Source organism: Sorex fumeus, unplaced genomic scaffold, assembly GCF_029834395.1.
Source record: "Sorex fumeus unplaced genomic scaffold, SorFum_2.1 ptg000039l, whole genome shotgun sequence".
Taxonomy (NCBI): domain Eukaryota; kingdom Metazoa; phylum Chordata; class Mammalia; order Eulipotyphla; family Soricidae; genus Sorex; species Sorex fumeus.
Window position 1 is genome coordinate 26568920 of NW_026606096.1, and position 22673 is coordinate 26591592.

At 52.2% G+C, this 22673-nt stretch overlaps 1 protein-coding gene across 1 annotated transcript in view; it reads right to left on the reverse strand.

The window, feature by feature from the left end:
• TMEM131L (transmembrane 131 like) overlaps window positions 1-22673 on the reverse strand; it is a 132112-nt gene that overhangs the window by 62175 nt on the left and 47264 nt on the right. The window contains exons 4-7 of the mRNA XM_056118918.1: window positions 11708-11776; window positions 4256-4379; window positions 2626-2742; window positions 1290-1400 (exon numbers count right to left, since the gene is read on the reverse strand). Coding sequence (XP_055974893.1) covers window positions 1290-1400; window positions 2626-2742; window positions 4256-4379; window positions 11708-11776 — 421 coding nt within the window. The remainder of the gene's footprint in view (window positions 1-1289; window positions 1401-2625; window positions 2743-4255; window positions 4380-11707; window positions 11777-22673) is intronic.

Consider the following 22673-nt stretch of genomic DNA (forward strand, 5'->3'; position numbering starts at 1 on the left):
CACTGTAGCACTGTCCTCCTGTCGTTCATCAATTTGCTTAAGCGGGCACCGGTAACATCTCCATTCTGAGACTTGTTGTTACTATTTTTGACATATTGAATATGCCACAGGGAGCTTGCCAGGCTCTGCTGTGCGGGAGGAGTACTCTCGGTAGCTTTTGCTGGGCTCTCCGAGAGGGATGCAGGAATCGAACCCAAGTCGGCTGCGTGCAAGGCAAACGCCCTACACGCTATGCTCTCACTCCGGGCCCCAGCACAAAACCGAACCAGAACAAAATTTTCACTGGAAATGATCTGGGGACACAGCCAGTGACTTTCAGGGATCATTCCTGGGGAGTTTGGGGGTAGCCTATTGGGTTCTGGGTATCAAATCCCGACTGGGGCACACGAGGCACACGCCCGACCCGCTCTACTATCTGTCTCTCCAGCTCTACTGCAGAAGTGATTCAGCACTCAAGAGATTCCGCTTCCTGAAAAGCACCTCTGGTTGCACAAGCTCTGTAAGCCATTCACAGCCTGCAACAGCTTCTCCCCTTACAAAACACACCCAAGGCTTTGGCAAGCCCCAAAGCAACAATACGGAAAAATTGTCAATGATGGAAATGATCGAGGAGGGAACCCTGAGAAACAGGCAACATTCCAAAGAACGAAAAAGAAGAGGGAGAAAACGTAAAATGTCAACCCCACGAATTAGACAGTCATTAAAAAGGAACTTACAGGGGCGCTGGGCAGACATTCTAAGGGCTGCCATGCACGCTTTGCAAGCAAGAGACCCGGGTTCGATGCCCCACACCACATGGTCCAAGCACAGAGCTGGGAGCAGCCTCTAAGCACCAATGGGTGGAGTTTTTTTTTTAATAATAATTTTAAAAATTTTAAAATAATAATTAAGGGGGCCAGAGCGATAGTAGAGCGGGGAGGGTGTTTGCCTTGCACTCAGCCGATCCAGGTTCGATCTCCGGTATCACATATGGTTCCTCGAGCTTATTGCCAGGAATTACTGGCAGGAATTACTGCCAGAAGTAATTCCTGAGTGCAGAGCCAGGAGTAACCCCTGAGCATCACCAGGTGTGACCCACAAAGCAAAAGAAGAAGAAGAAGAAGTAAGGGCTACTGATACAGTGCAATTTGATGTATAACCTTATATATAAATATCAGGATTTTCTCAAAAAAGCAGAAACCAAGTAAAATCCCAAGCCTGTCTACATAAAAAGGGTTTTACACAGGCTCTGCCAAAAGAGAACAGAAGCCCCAGCCTGTAACCGCCAGCGCACACATCCCTGACATCACCTGTGTCCGCGAGAGCCGAATGCTCTGGACCTGGGGCAGCAGGAAGTAGGCGTTCGGCAGCTGCTTGGCAGACCCTTCTGGAGAGCTTCTGCGAGTGCCCACTCCCGAGACCTGCAGGAAGAAAAGCAGCGTCAGGCCATGGAGGGCTCCGCACATCAGCACATCAGCCTTCTAAAGGGAATCTGTATTCCTGCCCATCAAGGAGCGACAGATCCAATTCTTTAGCCTTTTCTATCAAAAACAAACCAATAAAACCGCCAGAGCAATTAAAGCACTGCTGTATTAAAGCCTAAGAGTCTTCACTGTGGCAAATCTTTCCAATCGGACCGTGTCTGATGCTGAGCTTAAAGTGGCCCAATAAGAATTTAAGGATGGGGGCCCTGGGCCATAGTACAGCAGGTAGGATGGGGAGGGCGTTTGCCTTCCACGTGGCTGACCCGAGTTCAATCCCCAGCATCATGTATGGTAACCCCCGAGCACCACCAGGAGTAATTTCTGAGTGCAGAGTCAGGAGGAACCCCTGAGCATCATCACTGCTGGGTGTGAACCAAAAAGCCAAAAATTAAAAATAAAAAAGAATGAAGGGAGACAGTACAGTAGGGAAGGGGTTATCTTGCATCCAGCTGGAGCACAGAGTCAGGAGTAAGCCCTGAGCACTGCGAGGTGTTGCTCCACCCTCAAACTGATGGCTAAAGGTCCTTAAATTCTCATGCCACCTTCCAGTTAAAGTAGTGGCATTCCAGGCGCATGGAAGAACAATTCCCGACGGTGAAACACAACAGAAAGATTCATCTGCTCCCCGACCCTCATGCCCCAACACACGATGCGCAGGCCCTGACCAGAATATCCCTGCACCCACACAGAGAAAAGGCGGCCTGGCCAGAGGGGCAGGTCAGGCATTCCGATGCCCGCTTTTTGTGCTACAGGAGAACACGGGGGTGCCCGTCATCGCCCCTTGGCCCATAGGGAGCTGGCATTTTGCACTATAGAACATCAAGGGTGGTGCCAACACCCTGACTCAGTGGCATAAACCAGGGGTCAATGCCTCCAGTCTTTGTTAGACTTTTAAAATTTTGCTAAACTTGCCAAACCCCCCGTGTGTGTGTGTGTGTGTGTGTGTGTTCAAAGTCCTTTAGCGGATGAGTATGGGTGGGTGTCCACGCGTGTGTTCGTTTGTGTGTGTCCAAACCCAGGTGTGTGTACTGTGCATGTGGCCAGTGTGTAGCTGCATCTGTGAGCATGTGCCTGTGTGGCCATGCCACGGACTGAATCCCCACGAACCCCCTTGGCTAGTTAAGTCCACTGCCGGCCATCCACCCCAGGCAGCAGTACTCACGTGATAGGACAGGACTCCATAGGAGGAGGTATTAATAAATAAGGAGCTTTCAAGGCTTCCCTCTTCGGTAGGTAAGAAAATAATCCGGAAGGAAGTCTTCCCCAGAGCTGGAATGACCTGGAAGGAAAATACCCCATAAGTATGGAGCAAGCCCCATCAGTATGGAGCGTGCTAAGACTTCCCCATGGTTGATGCCCACAATTAACAGGCACTTGAGCATCCCGCACCTCTGAGCAGACCAGGAGCCCCAAGATCTTCCAAGTGGCACAACAACCAACACTCTATGGTGGTGTCTCGGGAGCTACTGGGACTGACACATGTGGTCCTGTCCCTCACTCTGATTGGATTCAGGCTTCCCACTCAGCTCTTCCCGCCGCCTCCTCCCTGTCCATGGGAGCAAATGCTCGCCTCCAACGTTTCAAGCTCAGGCTCCTCAAGGGTTGTGAGCAGGGCCGGAGCAAGTAGTGCAGCGGGTGGGGCGTTGGCCTTGCACGCTGCCATCCTGGGTTCGATACCCAGCATCCCACATGGTCCCCGGAGCACTGTCATGAGTAACTTCTGTGCAATGCCGGGTGTGACCCAAAAAGAAAAGAAAAAAAAAAAGGAAGAAACAAACAACAATAAAACAGAGGTCCTCCCACCCATCCTTTCTGGTTCTCAGAGGTGCTCAGGGGCCAAGCCTTAGCTCTGTGCTCAGGGCTCACTCCTGGCACTATTCAGCAGACTAACTCTAAGAGGTGCAGGGCAGTGAACTGGGACGGGTCATGTGCAAGACAAAAAGACTTATGCTCCAACCCTTTGCAGTAATAAGTTTATAGACTACATTCCAGCTACCACTAGTGAAGAACCAATTACATGAGGAAATTGATACATGCTGATACAAAAGTAGGGACTGTGATTACCTGGGTGGGAACGAAAAGAAAGAAAAAGGAAAAAAAAAGAAAAAGAAAAAGAAAAAGAAAGAAAGAAAGAAAGAAAAAGATTAGCTTACTCTTACAACACACTTCTTCAATCCCATTACTTTCTCCCCAGCACATCACAGGAATCTCAGTATTTTTTAAAAAGTGCATCCTATAGACATAGGAAAGTAAAATAATAAAACCCACGAGTAAAAGGCAGCCCGGGGTTGGGGCTGGAGTGACAGCACAGTGGGTAGGGCGTTGGGCGTTCACCTTCCACGCCTTGACCCGGGGTTTGATTCCCAGCATCCCATGTGCTGTTTCTTTTTGACTAGGGAGGGTCCCAACTCTATCAGTAAGTGCCTCTTATCAGTGGTGAAGAGATCAACACTATAAATCTGTGTCAGCTCTTAACGCTTCTGCATAAACACTTTGCACAAAGACCAAAAACAAAACCAAACCAAAAAAGCCCATGAAGTTTCTTTACCCATGCTGGTGAACACCCACGCATTACTAATTGGGACCTTTCCTTTTGCTCCAAGTAGTGGTCTAGGACCACCCAAACTATGAATGTGAGGCACTGGGGGAAAAAAATGAATGTGAACACAGAAGGAAATGTTTGGAGAGTGGGGAGACGGGGCGACAGAGAGCAGAAAGTCAAATCTTCGGGCCGCAGCGGCGAGAAGCCCTGGCCGGCCGCCACGCGCAGTTTCCGAGGGGACGGCACGTACCCGGCAGTGTACGGGAGGCACGTGGAAATGCCGAGCAGCCGTGAACACGGAGTTCACCACCACCTCGCTCTCCCGGCTCGGGTTGTACGCGTGGAGAACCTTGGCTGCGGGCTGTCCCAGGAACCTAGGGAGGAAACGAGGAGAAAGAGCCAAGTGTTAAGTGGTTCTGTGTAGAGCGAGACGTTAAACAGACACCTGTGCTTGTCGCCCGAAAACTGTGGCTGTTAATGACAAAGTTAAAAAAAAAACACAATGAAGGATGCTGCCGCGAAGAAAGAGCATCTTCTTCCGGGTGCTGGGGAGCAGCAGCTTAAGCAGCAGAATGTGGTCCTGGCCCGAGCAAGGCCCCAAGTGTGATACCCGGCACAGAGCACCCCTGCTCCCCAGCACTGCTGGTCCATGTTGGCCAAGCTCTGCGAGAGTGGCTGCCCTTCCCCCCACCCCCCAAAAAATGCCTCCTTGAGGCCGGAGAGACAGAACAGCAGGTAGGGTGCTTGCCTTGCACGTGGCCAACCCAGGTTTGATTCCCGGCTCTCCATTCGGTCCCCTGAGCCCTGTGAGGAGTGATTCCTAAGTATAGAGCTAGGAGTAAGCCCGGAGCCCAGTCAGGTGTGGCCCCCAAACAAATCAAAATAAACACATAATAAAAAATAAAATTAATCCCCAGGATGAATCTCATTGCCCTGAATGGTTCCAGGTAATGCAGTTTCTGGGCTCAGATCTCTGGCGCCTTCTTGGGACGGGGGTAGGCTGAGAGGCTCAGCGTCCCACCCACATCCAACCTCCTCCTGCATATACAAGGCTCAGCTCCAGGACTGATGGTGAACACTCCAAGCTGAATCACGCCCCCACCAACCCCCCCCCCATGCTGGAGCATGAGGCCGCACATGCAGCCACATGGTATCCCCAAATTGCCAGCCCAGTAGCAGCACTCCAAGTTTGATGAGAAAAGTTGCATAGACGCCCACTAAGCTCAGTGAGTGAAAACTAGCACCGAAGGCTCAAGTAGCACTCAACAGCTTGGTGAATCCTCAAAGATTTCACTAACACCACTGTGAGGTAGCACTGCACTGTCCTCCCGTTATTCATCGATTTGCTCAAGCGGGCCCAGTAATGTCTCCATCATGAGATTTGTTGTTACTGTGTTTGGCATATTGAATACATCACAGGGAGCTTGCCAGGCTTTGCCGTGCAGGCGAGATACTCTCGGTAGCTTGCCAGGCTCTCTGAGAGGGGCGGAGGAATCGAACCCAGCTCAGCCGGGCCGACTGTGCACAAGGCAAACGCCCTACCGCTGTGCTATCGCTCCAGCCCAACTGTGAGGTATATAAAGAAAATTATTTTGTATTTGCTAAGTGGGCAGGCTTGGAGGTGGTGGTGGAGGAGTGGGAAGTGGCATTGGTGAAGGGAGGTCACACTGCTGGTGGGATTGTACTGGAACAACGAATGCCAGGAGTGACTTCGTAAATCAACGCTTAAATTTTCAAATGTAAATAAAATATCAATGCTCAAGGATAAGATAAACTTGGGGGGGGGGTCAGGAGATTGTGAACAGTGGCCAGGGACATATGCTATGTATGTGCGGGGCCCCAGGTGGCTCCTCAGCACCAGCTGGTTCTCTGAGCACTGCCAGGAGAGCACTAGGGGTGGCCCCCAGAAGCATCACATCATCAGTGAACCGTCCGGCCTGGTCGGCGAAATATTGAGATGGGCGTTGCCCCTGGGGCCTGAGAACGGCCTGGGAAGCTCTCCTTACTCCCCACCCCCACCACCTCTTTTCTTTTGTAAGATACAAGCCGATCCTAGTAACACCCCTTAGACCTCTTACGCTGTAACCCACAGAAGTTGGTATATGTTGGCCACAGACAGTATTCAGGGGGAAACTGCCTAAGGTCTGCTTTCTGAAAGCTTTTTTTTTGGGGGGGAGGGAGTGGAATTCAATTTGCAGAGACTTTACTAAGGCATAGGAAAGGGAAACTGAGGACAAGGCCGCTGAGAATGAGGCTGATCCACAGCATGGTCTGGCAGGAAGAGGTTCTAAATCCATGGAAACCACAGATTTCAGTAGCTCTGGTATGTGTATACACACACACACACACACACACACACACTGATACACAGCTCTGACATTTCTGGGACACTCAGAGGGAGTGACCTTCTCACCAAGTCACTTCTCTGGTTTTACACTCTTGGTGGCAGACACACAAATGCGGTTCTCATTAGTGCAGCCTTGAAACACATCCTCTTCTAAGCTCAGAAGAAATTCCTGTGATTTTTTATTTTTAGAGTAGCAAGGTGGAGTGGGTCCCACACAGCAGTGCTCTGAGATGACTCCTGGCTGGGCTGGTGTATGTATGGGGCGGGGGGCGTGGGAGGGAGGAAAAGGGGACAGGAGAGGGGAGGGGCGGGAGGCCCCTACTTTTTAATTAAAGTGACTTTTCCCCATTCTGAATCCAGCAGGAAACAGATCCTTCCCTCAAGGCTCTCCCAGGTTTGATCTCTGGATCCCATATGGTCCCCCGAGGACCACCAGGAGTGATTCCTGAGTGCAGAGCCAGGAGTAACATCCCCCCACACACCCAAACATCGCTGGGCGTGACCCAAAAAAAGCAAAGAACCAAACAAACAAACAAATGCTCTAACGCCTTCGAAGGGGCTGGAGTCACAGGACAGTGTTCAGTGGCTGACCCGGGTTCCAGCCCCACCACCACATACTCAGGAGTGAGCCCTGAGGCGCACAGCACCAGGAATAAGCCCCAAGCACCGCCCCTCCCCCAATAAATAAACACATCCCTGAGAAACACAGTCGGAGATAAAACAGTACAAAGTGCCAGCTGGGGTGGGGGGGGGGGAGTGGAAAGGGGAGCACCCCACCAGGCCTCCCACTGAAGCCGAGTCACCATGCTGCTATTTTTACTCTCTCTTTCTTTAGTTCTATTTTTACAAGTGGTATGAGGAGAGGAATTTCCTTCGCAAGTGACAACTGGAAGATACTCTATGAAGACAGCAGGAAAGAACAACTGGGCCTCCTGCGGCCGGCTCGCGTGGCAGGAACCCGGCCAGCCAGACGCCCCCAAATAAACCCTGAGTAGCAGCCAGAGGGACGGAAAGACGGAAAACCAAACCAGGGGCCCGGCGCTGACTCCCAAGGGCCACGGAATCGAGGAATCAAGAACCGGGTTCGTGGGGAATGGGCACTGGTGGAGGGATGGGTGTTTGATCACTGTGTGATTGTAACCCAAACATGAAATCTTGTAACTATCTCACGGTGATTCAATACAATTTTAAAAAAGAATAGGGTTCACTGAAGAGCAACAATGCAAGGAAAAACTGGCCAAAGCTGCAGGGCCAAAGAGACAGTGCAGGTGCTGGCTCAGCCCGGAGCTGCGGCCGTGAGCCTGGTTCAAATCCCGGCACCTGCCAGGGCGATAGTATAGCAGGCAGGGCATTTGCCTTGCATGTGGCCATCCTGAGTTCAATTCCCGGCAGCCCAGATGGTCTCCAAAGCACCACTAGGAGTAGATCCTGAGTGCAGAGCCAGGAATAACCAGAGTATCCCAACTGTAAAGACCACCACCCCTCACCACCCCCCCCAAAAAAAAGTGTTCTCTAAGTTTCTCTTTATTGAGCTGTTTTTGTTCCTTTTGCCCAAACTCCAGCAAAAATAATTGATTCCTGGGCCAGAGAAATAGCAGAGCTAGTAGTGGGCTTGCCTTGCACACAGCTGACCTATCTTTGAGCCCCCAGGATCCCTTAGAGTCCCCCAGAACCCTGCCAGGCGTGATTCCTGAGTTCAAGTAAGGAGTAACTCCTGAGCATTGCTGCGTGTGACACCGCAAAAATGGGGAAAAAAAAAAAGGTTCCGACAAGCAGATCCTGGATTCCACTTAGAAGAGAAATAAATAGCAGAACACACTGGGACTTCCAAACCGGAAGAGGGGGGTACTGCATACTGCCGAGACAGAACTCTTCTCCTCACTAACTGTCCTCACTGCCGTTCAACTCCCGCCAGCCAACAGGCACCTCACAGTGGGTCCTGCACTCACATCTCTTCTGCACAATGAAACCTTTCCCCAGCAGCAAAGCACCCGGTCACTATCAAACGCCAGGAAGGCCTGCCTAGAAAGAACATCAGCCACTGATGATGTTCTGAGTAAGTGGTCCTTACTCGAGCAAAAAGAAGAGGTTTGCCAGGGGAAGGCCAGGCTCCCGGCTCTTGCCAGACGGACACCCTCCCTCCATACTTGCTCCTGGAAGAGCTTTTCTTTCCCAAACCCCACAAGATGGAGCTGAAGCAATAGCACAGCGAGTAGGGCGTTTGCCACGCACGCGGTCAACCCGGGTTCGATTCCCAGCATCCCCTATGATCACCTGAAAATCACCTGGAGTAATTCCTGAATGCAGAGCCAGGAGTAATCCCTGTGCATCGCCGGGTGTGACCCCCCCAAAAAAAAAATTAAAAAATAAATAAAATAAAAACCCCACAGGCCCCCAAACATTAGAGTGCCAGCTCTGCCCTGCGCTCAGCTTTCACAATGAGGGAAGCACAGCAAAAGGCCACCCCTAGCAGTGGCTGGAACCTACTCTGGACTCACCCCACGGGGTCCCCGCCAGCACTCTTCGCCCACCACCTGGCTTTTCTCTCATCTGTCCCTGAGTCCACGGAGTGACCTTCCAAGCTGTTAAAGGCATGGCCGCGGCACCCCCAGAAGCCTTCTCCTCTCCGCCTCGGAAGGCCACGCTACCTGGCCTCTTCCGCTTCCAGGAGCAAAGCCCTTCACGGCTCAAATAATCCAGCCACGGGCCAGTGAGACAGGACAGTGGCTACAGTGCCTGCGTGCACATGGCCAGCCCAGACTCACCCTCCAGCACCAGATCAAGGCACAAGGGATACCCGAGCAGAGCCGGGAGTAGCCCTGGAGCACTGCCTTGGGGGGCCCAACAGCCCACCCCCTTATCAAACTGCCCCAGTCACCCAGTGTCCAGGGGCCCCATTCAGACACAACTGATTCCTTCCTTCCTCCCTTCCTATCTCCTTTTCCTCCTACCTTACTCTCCTTGTTTCCTCCCAGGTTTCTAGACAGTTCCTCGGCCACAACACCTTCCCTTCCCCTGTGCTCCTTCCCATGCTGAACTGGACATCCATGCTGTCTTCCCACCAACCTCTCCAAAGCCCCCACCATCCTGACCCGTGCAACTGGTGACCTTGCTCCTGCAATTCTGAATAGGAAGCCAGCTATCAACACGAATATATACATGAATCGAACTACAAGAATTCAGAGGCGGGTGGTGGGAGGGAAACTGGGGACATTGGTGGTGGGAAATGTGCACTGGCGAAGGAACAGGTGTTGGCACATTGTATGACATCCAAACCGAATCATGAACAACTTTGTAACTGTGTATCTCATGGAGATCCAATTAAAAAATTTTAATTAAAAAAAAAAGAATTCAGGGGGGTATGGTGCCGCCAGCAGGTCAATCTGTACCTGTGAGGCGAGTGCATCAGCAGCCTCACGGTGCCTTCAGATTTCCAGATACCCCAAAAATTGCTGCTGTGCCTTTGGCCAGACCCCAAAAACTTGGGGCAAAGTTTACCAAGAAAGTAAACGGCCAAAAGTTAGGTATGTGGGAAACACACCCACAAACCACCTCCGGCTCAGCTATATAATTGGAGGCAAGGCCTCTTTGGTTCCTGATTGAACTGCTTAATGGAACATGATCCCAGAGACTCAGAAACGAATCTCAGAACCCAGTGGCTTTAGGTAGAAATGCGTCTGGTCTCTGCAGTAGGCTACCGGTGCTGGGCCAACCCAGGTGGGAATAGGTTTCGTGCCTTGGCCTACTCCCCCTGGCGGCCCATCCGTCTGAGGCCACTGGATAGTCACATTTGGGCCCCCAGTGACGAGACACACAGGGCCTCACGGGATGAGGGTGGAGCCGGGCTTGTCCTCCCCACCCCAACGAGACCCCAAGTCATCGCCCACAAATGGCCTCCCTGGCTCCTGATCAAGCTGCTTAATGGCCATGATCCCAGAGACTCAGAAACAAATCTCAAAACCCAGTGGCGTTTGGCAGAAATGCATCTGGACTCCACAGTACGTTACTGTCGCCGGGCCACCCCAGGGAGGAAAGGGTGTTGTCCCTCCGCCTGCTCCCTCTTGGCGACTTGGTGGCTGTCATCCTCCAGAGGCCATTGGACAGTCAGGCTTGGGCCCGCAGTGACGAAACTTGTTGGGTCTCACGGGATGGGGGGGGGGGGGGAGGTGGAGCCGGGCCTGTCCTCCCCACCCTAACGAAACCCCAAGTCATCGCCCACAAACGGCCTCTTTGGCTCCTCATCAAGCTGCTCAACGGCCTTGATCCCAGAGACTCAGAAACAGATCTTGAAACCCAGCGGCTTTTGTCAGAAATGTGTCCGGACCCCGCAGTAGGTTACTGTCACCGGGCTACCCCAGGGGGGAATGGGTGCTGTCCCTCCGCCTGCTCCCTCTTGGCGACTTGGTGGCTGTCATCCTCCAGAGGCCATTGGACAGTCAGGCTTGGGCCCGCAGTGACAAAACTTGTGGGGTCTCACGGGATGGGGGGGGGGAGGTGGAGCCGGGCCTGTCTTCCCCACCCCAATGAGACCCCAAGTCATCGCCCACGAATGGCCTCTCTGGCTCCTCATCAAGCTGCTCAACGGCCATGATCCCAGAGACTCAGGAGCAGATCTCTAAACCCAGTGACTTTTGGCAGAAATCCCTCCAGATTTAAGTGTTAAAATTTCAGAATTTCAAAACCACATGGCCCTACTGCAGCCACACGACATCATATGTTATTCATAACCAGCAATAGAACACAAATTGTCTATTGTTGCCTTTTCAGCAGATCTGAGTGTTGGGGTAAAATCTCAAATAATGGTGGGTCTGGTGTCGAAATAGTGAATGTGATCAAAGTAGAGAGAGAGTAATGTAGAAATCATCTGCCCCACAGGCAGGGGGAGGGTGTGGGATGGGGTATACTGGGATTTTTGGTGGTGGAGAATGGGCACTGGTGAAGGTACGGGTGTTTCATTGTATGACTGAGACTTAGACCCAAAAGCTTTGTAACTGCTCTCACGGTGATTCAATAAGTAAAATTATAAAAAATGGAAAAAGAAAAAAAAAAAAAAGAATTCAGAAGCCATCCATATTTTTCACTATACAACAACAAGATTTATCTCAGGAAAAAAGGGCCTGATAGTGACTTATTCATTCCAATCACTGTATCTATAAGATATTTTATCAAAGACTAAACAAACAGCTAAGACAATACACACACACACACACACACACACACACACACATATTCCAGGACTGAGATCACTTATATTATCAACACACTTTAAAAGTATTTAACATTTTACATAAAGATGTTCTGAAATAAGTAATATATAAATTATTCAAAATTATTTTTTTTTAAAAAGATACTTACTGAATTCCAAAATCCAGAACTGATGGCTGGAAATGCAGGCCCTTTCCACCAAAAAGTTTGTCGGAGAAGCTATAAGAGAAAAGAGAGATGGAGTTTTGTAGAGTTTAAAAATCTGAATGCTGAGTGATATGGTCATGCTCAGGCCAGTGGCCCTCAATGCAGGCTGGGTACGATGTTATTCAGAACTGGATGTTCAAACTGAATTATTAGTCAGTATCATTCTACAACTGCTATGTTTAGAAAAATAACTTTCTCTCAAATATACACCGAACTGCAGCGTTCAAACAAAAGGGGGAGGGGGGGGGCTTTATTTCTATCGGCTCCACTTCTGGGTAAATTCAGGTAATCTGACTATTTCAGAAAACCTCCCAGGGGAGAAAACACATCTAAGTCAGACGAGGTGCATTGCTGGAGGTGAAGCTTGAGCTTTTCAATTGGTCAGATTCCATCAACCAGGAAAGGGCAGAGGCAGGAGCACTAGCACACAGCAGGGAGGGCGCTTGCCTTACACGCAGTCAACCTGGGTTCAAAACCCCAACACCACAGAGGGTTCCCTGAGCACTGCTGAGAATAGCCGAAACAAAATAAACAAGGAAAGCCATGGGGACTGGGGGACATACGGGGGGCACAGAAGGAGGCCACAGTTGCTCCGAAGGTAGAAATCCATCAGTGAGATTGGGAGGCAAAGGGGGAGTGAGGGGCTGGCTTTGGTACCAGAATCACATTTGGTTGTACTCAGGGATCACTCTTGGTGATGCTTGGGGGACCATACGAGGTGCTGAGGATCGAAACCCAATCAGTTGTATGCAAGACAAGCATCTTACCTCCTGTATTATTTCTCTAGCCCCCCAAAATCATTATTTTTTAAGGCAACCCATCACATAAAATCTCACCTGGCAAGCCAATCATTCATCACTATTGATTTCATTTTCCATCAGAACCAGAACACAAAGATAAATGCGCATCAAAATAAAAACAACAACAACAACAACAAAAAAAAAACCACTATACGCTCTACCATTATACAAACATACTTATTTACAGACATAATTGCAAATACACAGGCGTATATTAAGAAATGACTAACAAGGGCTGGAACAATAGCACAGCGGGTCGGGTGTTTGCCTTGCACGCAGCTAACCCGGGTTTGATTCCCAGCATGCCATATGGTTCCCAAGCACTGCCAAGAGTAATTCCTGAGTGCAAAGCCAGGGACAGAGGAATCGAACTTGGGTCCACCGTGTCGGCCAAAAGCAAGGCAGACGCCCGCTGTGCTATAGAACAAGAACAGATATATGAGGCCGGGGGAGGGGGGCCGGGGGGGGGGAGGGATAGAGGGGAGGACACTGGCCTTGCGTCCAGCTGACCCGGGTTCCACCCCAGCCCCCCACACAATTCCCTGAGCCCCACAAGGAGTGATCCCTGGGCACAGAGCCAGGAGTGAGCCCTGAGCCCACCCAGTGTGCCCTGAATGCAAACAAGAAAGAAAGACAGACAGAGACTGAGAAACACAGAGAAAGTTAGAGGCAACTTCACGTGTGCAACATCACCCTTAGTGTCGGGCTAAGCAGTCCAGGCAATAAGTGAAACAGGCCGGAGGACGGGGCGGGGGAGGGGGGTAATAAGGCAGGCATGCAGGCTGAGGATGTGCCCATCCCAACGGCTTTCCCCCCCAATTTCTGAAGGAACAACAAGCCATAGAGGAGTTAAGTGTCTCATGCCCCTGGTTTCGAGGAGCAGAGGAAAAGTCCACCCGCAGATCATCCCGACTGACTTGCAAAGCTGGTGTGGGGGTGAGGCCTGCTGAGGCTGGCACGGCCGGCGGAGGGCCAGAGGGCAGGCTGAGGACGGGCCTCCCACCCCTCCGCTCGCATCCAGCCTCTCTGCCTGTAAGATGGGGCCAGGCCTGCCTCCACCTCCAGCCAGGGGTGCAGAGAGATGTCCCCTGAGAGAACCCTGCCTCCACTGCGCTTTTAGCAGAGCTGAGTGCGAGACTCATTTGCCGGTGCTCCTCAGGGCCTGACTCCTCCAGCGAGAACAGTGACGGGCAGACAGAGCCGAGCTGAGTCACAGCTGACCTCCGGGTTACCAAGTGCCGAAGGGGCAGTGGAACACAGGAGCAGGAGTCCGGGCCACCGCGCCACATGGCGGGAACGTTTGAATTGCACAATCAATCGGGACGCCCCAGGTAGACGCCGAGAGTCACAGACACGGTCACCGCAGGGCCCAGCGGCAGCAGTGAAGGCGGAGGGAGGGGGCGTACAAGGAGCCGCCCACAGAAACCTCGGCTCTGACGGTCCAAAGGGGAAGCCAGGCCACGCGCTGTTCCCTTCCCCGGAAGTCACAGGGCAGATTCCTGGGTCGTGCTGGCCAGTGTCTGCTCCAGACCCCTGAACTTTGTGATTTGGAAACTCTATCGAGGAACAAGGAGGTGGAGCATCGCTAAGTGAATCTGCAAATTAGTTTTTCAGCTAGAGCTACTTTGCTGAACTGCTCTCTTTCTCTCTCTCTCTCTCTCTCTCTCTCTCTCCCTCTCTCTCTCTCTCTCCCTCTCTTTTTCTTTTTTCTTTTTTTATTTATTTATTTATTTATTGAATCACTGTGGGAAAGGTTACAAAGCTTTCAGGTTTATGTCTCAGTCATGCAAATATCAAACACATTTCCCTTTACCAATACTTATTTTTTACCCTGAAGAACCCCAATAAAACCCCGCCCCCCACCCCTCCCCGTCCCTGTGAGGCAGATGAATTCTAGTTAACACTCTATCTGCTTTGATTAGATTCATTGTTTCAATAAGATTCACCACTATTATTTAGAGTTTACCCCCCCCCCCAATCAGACATGCTGAAAAAGCATTGTGAAGTGATTTGCTTTCTACAGCTGGGTTCAAGAATTAAATGTTGGTTTTGGATTTCTGCTATTTTACCTATTGACCCTGGAAGTATTTCTACTGAAAGTCAGATAGTTAAGAAATTGGTTTCTGTGTTCTGGAGTCCTGGCCGTGCTGGAGAGCTGCTCGCGGGGGGCAACCGGTGGCCTCGGTAGGGCGTGAAGGGCGGAGCGAAACGCCCCCCTTCCCATGAGGTTTTAGTCGCCCCCACACTCCCGGCTCATACCTGCTGTCCACAAGGCTCCCATGTGGCCGCCATCTTTCTTTCCAGAGAGGAGAGGGCGAATGGGGCAACACCTTTTCCCCTCCAGCAGACTTGATTCTCCCTCTCTTTTTCCTCCTCGTCCTTCTCTCTCTCTCTCTCTCTCTCTCTCTCTCTCTCTCTCTCTCTCTCTCTCCCCCCCCCCCTCCCCATGTGCAATGTGCATGCACACGCCCTCAAATATTTGTTAGGTTGAGGGGCTGGCGGGGGAAAAGTAGGACATGGTGGCCCCAAACACCAGCACTGAGCCCATTGCAGACAGCAACAAGCCAGGGAAGCAACGGTGCCTGCAGTGGCTGAGATGCCAAGGTCCACTCCCCCGGGGGGGAGGGGGGGGGCGGCGAGGACACGGCACTGCTGGGCTCTGCCGGTGCCAGGGTGACCACCCAGCAGTGCCCAGGGCTGCACCCATCTCTGTGTGGAGGACCACGTGGTACCAGGGATGGAACTGGGCCCATGCCTGAACCCCGAACTCTCTCTCCAGCCCAGCTTTCTCCTCTCCAGCAGCAATTCCAAAGGCCTGACTTCCAGCCTGGAAAGCGAGAAGGCACCATCGGCTGGCACGGACCTTTACTCCCCAGCGGACAACATGGCAGAGCTACAGCGGCACTTGGGAAAACCAGGCAGAGTTGGGCGGGGGTGGGGGGAACCCGGGGTATCTACAAGAGAGACGCGTCCCCCGAGCCCACTAAGGTCACTCTCTGATGGCCAATCCACTGGGCCCTCCCCGAACAAATCAGCCAGGAGCAGCCCCTAACAAGCCAAGCACAAAGGGGAAGCAGGTACCTGAGGAGACAGATCTCTGGGACTCGGTCGAGTCTGGGGCACAAGAGTGAAATCACAGCTGCAGGAAAGGGAGGGGGCCCAGCCCAGGCTGGTGGGCCACCTTGTCTGGTGCGGTCCATCAGGGGGGAGGCCACTCCATGGGTCTCTGCAGCGCCACCCACAGGCTGCCCTAGGCACTGCAGGACACACACACACACACACACACACACACACACACACACACACACACACACACGAGTCTGTCATTTCAAGGGAATCCCAAAGGGCCAGCACTTAGGAACTGAGCTCTATCACTCTGATACCATAATCTCAGGGCTACAAACTTTTTACACACTTCTCCCTGTAAGTTGGTTGATGGGGGAAAAGGGGGGGGGGGGGGGGGGGGAGAAATTAACTACTTTTCCAGAACTCTGCTATTATGTTGAAAAAGAATTAACGCAGGCTTCTTGTGCCTGCAACACAGAAAATTTACCTTTTGGCTGAAGGACAATGAGTCAGCATGGAAAGGTTAATTCCCTCATGGGAAGGTAATTCCCCTCGCAGAACTCCCGAGGAAGCAAGGGCAGAATCACTCGGGGCCGCTGAGGAAAAGCCTCACCACCCCACCCCACCCCTCCTCCTCCTCTTCCATCTCCAGCAATCAAAGTTGGGGCATGGTGCAGCTATGGAACCAACCCAGCATTCTCCAAGTGGCCTACAAATTTAGGTACCAGCTCTCTGAACATCCTGACTCCAGGAAACCGGCTCCGACTGGCAAGTGTCCTCTTTCCTCAGGAGCCTCAAAGGCAAATGGCCTGGACCTGGTGTCTTCACTTCTGTGTGAATTGGTTCTGATCCAAACTGGACGGTTTTTAGTGCTGATGTTTAAAAATCTGGGGGCCGGAGCAAGAGTACAGTGGGTAGGGCATTTGCCTCGCACGTGGCGAATCAGAGTTCGATCCGTGGCATCCCATATGGTCCCCTGAGCACCGCCAGGCGTGATTCCTGAGTGCAGACCCAGGAGGAGTGATCCCTGAGCATCACCAGGTGTTGCCCAAGAACAAAAAACAAAAATGAAGTGCAGAGGTTCCGAGCTGTCTGAGGGGCTCTGGAGAGGAATCTAGCAGGTACGGTCCTTGCCCTGTACCCTGCCACCCCCGGGTTCGATTCCCAAACCTCAGTGGATGTGCTACCCTCCCCGCCCCCCCCAAAAAAAGGAATAGAAAAAAAGAATTCTATACAACTTCATATCCCAGAACAATAGCAAGATGGACTTTATAAAAACTCCAATATAAGCAAATATATAGAAACTATCTTCAAGGAATGGCACATTGGCAATCCTGCTGAAACTATGTCGAACATTTCTCTGCGGCCTTCCTTCCCTTGGGGTCTGCGACGGGGGCGGGGGCGTGCAGTTCAACAAAGCAGGTGCAGACAGAGCTAAGAGGTAGGAAGGGCCACCCCATAACCCTCCCCCCCCCCCCCCAGCTGCCGGGCGAGTGGCAGGCGCCTCCCTTTGGATTCACCCGGGGAACTTAATTGTTGGTAATTATACAGATGCCACTCATATGCAAATAGCGCGTGAAGGGTTTCCCTTTTAAATGGTAATTTCTCTTTCACACCCGGGAGGCTGTGAAGTGTTCCGGCTGTGAGGAGGCGAGGCAGGGGCAGGGATGGGGGGAGAGGGAAGAAGAAAGGCCCCTCACTCTGTTCTAGTTGGCAGGGCCCAAGCAGGCCTCCGACAGGCTCTGAGACCCCTCGGTCCTCCCCAGGCCCTCCCCTCCAGAGAAGCAGGAGCGGGGAGGTTGCAGGGCAGGGGGCAGGGGGCGGGGAGCAGATCAGGGCCTAGCAGAGAAGGGAGCGCAAAGCAGGGGAAGGGGCCTGTTCATACACGCATGCCTCTTCTCCAGGAACCCCAGGTCCCCCCAAAACCGCACCCTCCTAGAGAGACAGTACAGTGGGTCAGTGCCTGTACACGGTGACCCCCCTCAACACTGCCAGGGTGATTCCAGAGCAGAGAACACCAAGAGTGAACCCCAAGCACTGGGTGTGCCGCCCCCCCTTAAAAAAAAAAAAGAAAGAAACTAGAAGCCCTGCCATCAAAATTGATAGGGGTAGAAGAGCTGCAGCTGGAGTGGGCTATGCAGGACAGAGGCACAGTTCCAGCAGAAGCCAGGAGGGCCACTGAACACAGGTGGGTATGGCTCTCCAATTTTTTAAAAGCACCCCACCACCACCAACAACAACTAATCCACTGTCTTTTTTTTTTTTTTTTTATTTTGCATTTGGGGTCACACCCAGCGATGCTCAGGAATTACTCCTGGTGGTGCTCTCAGGGGACCCTATCTATGGAATGCTGGGAATCGAACCTGTAGAATAACATTGCTACAGGGAGCTTAGGTTTATCGGGTTACACCCACCACAGTGCTCCCATTCCTCTGTTTATTTGTAAACTCTTCTCTGTGCTCTCCTCCCCAGCCAGCTAATCACCTTTTCTCCCTAATCAGATTCTGTTAGCTTGTTAAGATCAGATCTTCCTAAGGACACTGAACTTGTAAGTTATGTCCTTTGCACTGTTAACCTTAAAGCAATGTCCTTATTGTAAGGACACATGAAAACAGTTAATATTATGCTTTGTAATGTGGGAGATGATTGACTCCAAATAATATTTACTCCTGGGCATCTGCTTTCTTGACTCAGTTGCCCTTAGTTCCTAGCACCCCAAAAGAAGGGTCCTGACGAGGGACTGAACGGACCCAGGACAAGCTGTGAGCTACTCTGGCATCAAAATGGGCCAGGCCAAAGGTCCACGATACTCAACTATAAGTTGAGGGCATGATCATGGACAAATGCTGCCATGATTCAAAAGTAAGTAATGACGAGACTAGGACCCTGCTGGGGCTGAAGACTAGCCTGGCCTGAGGACTGCGATAGATAGATAGATAGATAGATAGATAGATAGATAGATAGATAGATAGACAGACAGACAGACAGACAGACAGACAGAACGAACCCGGGTGGGCCATGTGCAAGGCAAACGCCCTACCCACTGCGCTATCCCTCCAGCCCCTCCACTGTCTTTTAGATCATGTTGACAAAGAGGAAAGATGCTGCCAGATCTCAGTGTGAAGTAAACTTTTTCTGAGCATCTCCGAGAAGTGAAAGGGCAGGAGCCCGGAAGACCCATATTTGCTCCTCGCCCCTTTCGTCTTCACACAAGGAGGCCTCTCCCGACCCAGACCCGCCTAACCCCCCAGTCTCAGAGGCCCCAGGCTCCTGACTGCCACCTACCAGCCTCACCTGCATCCTCCCGAAGCATGAAACCCCCCACCTCAAATGCGCACCACAGGCCCCAACCCCTCCCAAACCCAACACTGCTTTGCAAAAGGTGCAGAGCCTGCTGCAAGGGCTGCCGGGGCCCACCGCAGCCCATGGGGATGCAGGTGCAGGGAGAAAGGGTGAGAACCCCTGGGAGAGGGAGAGAGACAGACAGACAGAGAGAGAACCTTGCACGTGACCGAACCGGGTTCCATCATGGGCACCATATGGGGTCCCCGGAGCCCCACCAGGAATGATCCCCAAGTGCAAAGCCAGGAGGAAGCCCTGAGCACCACTGAAAGGAAACGAGCAAAATAATGCTTCCAGGGCAGAGAGAGTGCAGCTGATGCGGGAAGAAAAGGTCTAGGGAGGGAAAGCATCCCCGAAACCCACCGCAGAGCCGTGTCCTCCAGGTCCCCTGAGGGAATTCATTGCTAGGTGAATCTGGTCGCCAAAACCCAACTCTCAAGGCTGGGTCCAAAATTCCAGAGAGCAGGTCGGCTTGAGAACACTGGAACAGATGGCAAGGGGCCAGGCCACAGCCTTACATGCATTAGATGAGTGAGCCCCTGGGCTCATCACCAGCCCCATAAAATTTAGTAAATATATATCTGTGGACATATGTCTATATTTTATAGCTAGCGCTGACAACCAATTATCCTGCTGAGGAAGTAGAATGGGTCTAGCACTATTCACAATAGCCAGAATCTGGAAAAAACCTAAATGCCCGCGAACAAACAAACGGATAAAGAGACCATGGTATGTCTCACAACGGAGTACTTACTATGCAGTCGTTAGGGAAAACGAAGTCATGAAATTCGCCTATAAATGGATGGACGTGGAGAGTACCATCCTGCTGAGTGAAATGGGTCAGAGGAGAGAGGGACAGATACAGAATGAGGGCATAGGAGGACTCATCAGTGGTTGGAATCAACCCCATGCGTGTGTGGGGCGGAAGGTAGGTAAGAGAGAGAAGGGATCAGTAGGACAGTAATAGCTGGGAATGACCACGCTGGCCAAGAACTGAGCGTTAAAGGACAGCAAAGGGATATTCCTGATAACCTTTCAGTATCCTTACTGCAAACCACAATATCTAAAAGGAGAGGGGTGTGTGTGTGTGAGAGAGAGAGAGAGAGAGAGACAGAGAGACAGAGAGACAGAGAGGGAGACAGAGGGAGACAGAGAGAGAGAGACAGAGAGAGAGAGAGTCTCAGCCATGGAGGCAGGCAGGGGATGATGAGAACTTGAGGGAACCGGGGGGAGACACGGCTGCTGAGAAATGTGCACTGGTTGGGGGGGATGGGTGTTGGAACACCATGTGTCTGAAACCTAATCATGAACAGCTTTGTAAGTAAGGGTCTATCTCACAGTGACTCAATAAAAAAAAAATCTTTAAAAAGTAGAACGGGGGGCTGGAGCAATAGCACAGTGGGTATTGCCTTGCATGCAGTCAACCCGGGTTTGATTCCCAGCATCTCATATGGTCCCCCAAGCACCGTCAGAAGTGATTCCTGAGTGCAAAGCCAGGAGTAACCCCTGAGCATCGCCGGGTGTGACCCAAAAAGCCAAAAAAACAAAAAAAGTAGAACGGATCTGTCAAGGGTCCCCCATAAACTGCACCCCCAGCCCCACCAAACACAGAAGCCAAGCGACCCGCACAAAAATGCAAGGGCCTTGATCAAAGAACCAAGATCTGCTGGCAAGAGCCATGTTCAAAATTAGTTGTGCTGGGCGTCCCACATCTCACCCTGCTGATAGGACACGATGAAGGAAACTGGCAGCACTGAGAAACAGGGAGAGCACGGGACAAGGGAGTCAGGCTGCGGCCTCCCACTATCCAAAAGGAGAGGGGTGTGTGTGTGTGTGTGTGTGTGTGTGTGTGTGTGTGTGTGTCTGTCTGTCTGTCTGTATGTGTTAAAAGATGGCAAAGGGGCGCCCAGCCACCCCCAGCTCGGTCACTGGGCAGGTGTGAGGCCCCTCCCCAAACACGCGCCCCTGCCCTGGCCTCTCCGCAGAGGCCTCGCCGTGTCGGTCAGGGGAACGCCATATGCAGACGGTGTGACTGCCTGTCTCGGCCCCTCATTAGTAGCACTCTGCCCACTGGAGCTGACGCGCGCCTATTATCCAAGTGCAGAATCACTTTGCCTCATTTCCCGCCGTCATGAGCAGCTGCTGGGGAAGACAAGTGTCGCCTGACCGCGCAAGCCTACTTGGCATAGTACCCCCCGCCCGCCCGCCCGCCCCCACTCAGGATTCAGCTTGGGTTCATCAATTTTCATCAAGGAGGCACTGTGAGTCCGGAAAACAATGGGGACTTCCTTCTTCATCCCGCGGAATGCACATTTCGTTAAAAGCCGGCGAGAAGAGATGAAGAGGACGGCAGAAACCAGGACTGAGCGGTGTGTGCAACGCACACGGAAAAGCCCGGAACAAGAGCTTAGACACCAAGCCAGATGCGTGTTCTCTCTCCCTGCTCTCCCCCCTTCATCTTCAGGAACACAAGGCCACTCCTTAACCCACCTGGCCGCCAAGCTCGATGCGCACCACCACCGAGAATCACGCTGCACGTCCCCGCTCTCCAATGAGCCCTTGACCCGCTTCCAAGGAGTCATTTCCGTATTCTGCATGGATCCCATTGTGTAGTTCCTTCCACTTTAAACAGAGAGCGGCAAACATACCAGGAGCACTTTACACAATTAAAGCAGGCATGAGACAATAAAACGCCAGGCTCCTACAATAAAATACTGCACATAAAACGGGTTCAATGTTTAACTCCCATTACCAACACCTCTATTTTTACACCGCCTCCAATCACCCTGGTGAACCATGTTCCTTTCTTCGGGAAATAACAAAGGAGGGAAATCCTGCATGCTCCACGCTAGAAAGACTGTCACATTCCGGAAGCAGTTTCACAGCCCTGACCCCCTGGCATGGCCCAGGAACAGTGAATCCTCTGGAGTGGGGTCTTTCCCAAAGAAGGGCAGCGAATAAACGTTATCTCCCCTTTTTAAAAAGGATTTACACCTCGGCGCCCAAGCCATAGGACGGCGGGTGGGCACTGGCCAACTGCGGTTCTATCCCTGAGACCCCAATATGGTCCCCCAAGCCCACCAGGAGTGATCCCTGAGCACAGAGCCAGCCAGGAATGAGTCCTGAGCACTGCAAGGTGTGGCCCAAAAACAAACAACAAAGACTCATCATGAGGTCAGGCTACTGGAACCGAGAGACCTTTTATTCTCATGGGAGGGAATTCCAGGGGCAAGTCTCACCCCATACAGATTCCAGGGAGTCTGTGACTGGGGTAGGGCTCCCCAAACCACACTCCACAGCCTGAGGACACACCAGGAGGGCAGGAGGAAGTGGGTCTGAGACCAAACATCCCTTCGACCACCATCCCCTGCACGTTCCAGGCCTGTCCCTGACGCCGCCATTTCCAACGCGGTTCCCTGCAGTCGTGGAAAGTCTCTGCCCCTTACCAGAGTCCCGAGGAAGGCTGGGTGCTCCTGATCCCAGCAGGAGGAGTTTGTGTACAGGGAACCGGGCGCTTGGGAAATGGCAGAGGTGCAGGAAGTAGATTCCAGAGGGGGCCCCCAGGAAGGCTGCCCGGAATTAAAGGGAACTGGCCCACCCAGAGGGCCCAGCTGGACCGGAGGAGGGGCACGGTGGAGCTACTGAGTCAGGAATGTCCCCTCACTGTGCTCACGTGACCACCACAGGCCTGGCGCCAAGGG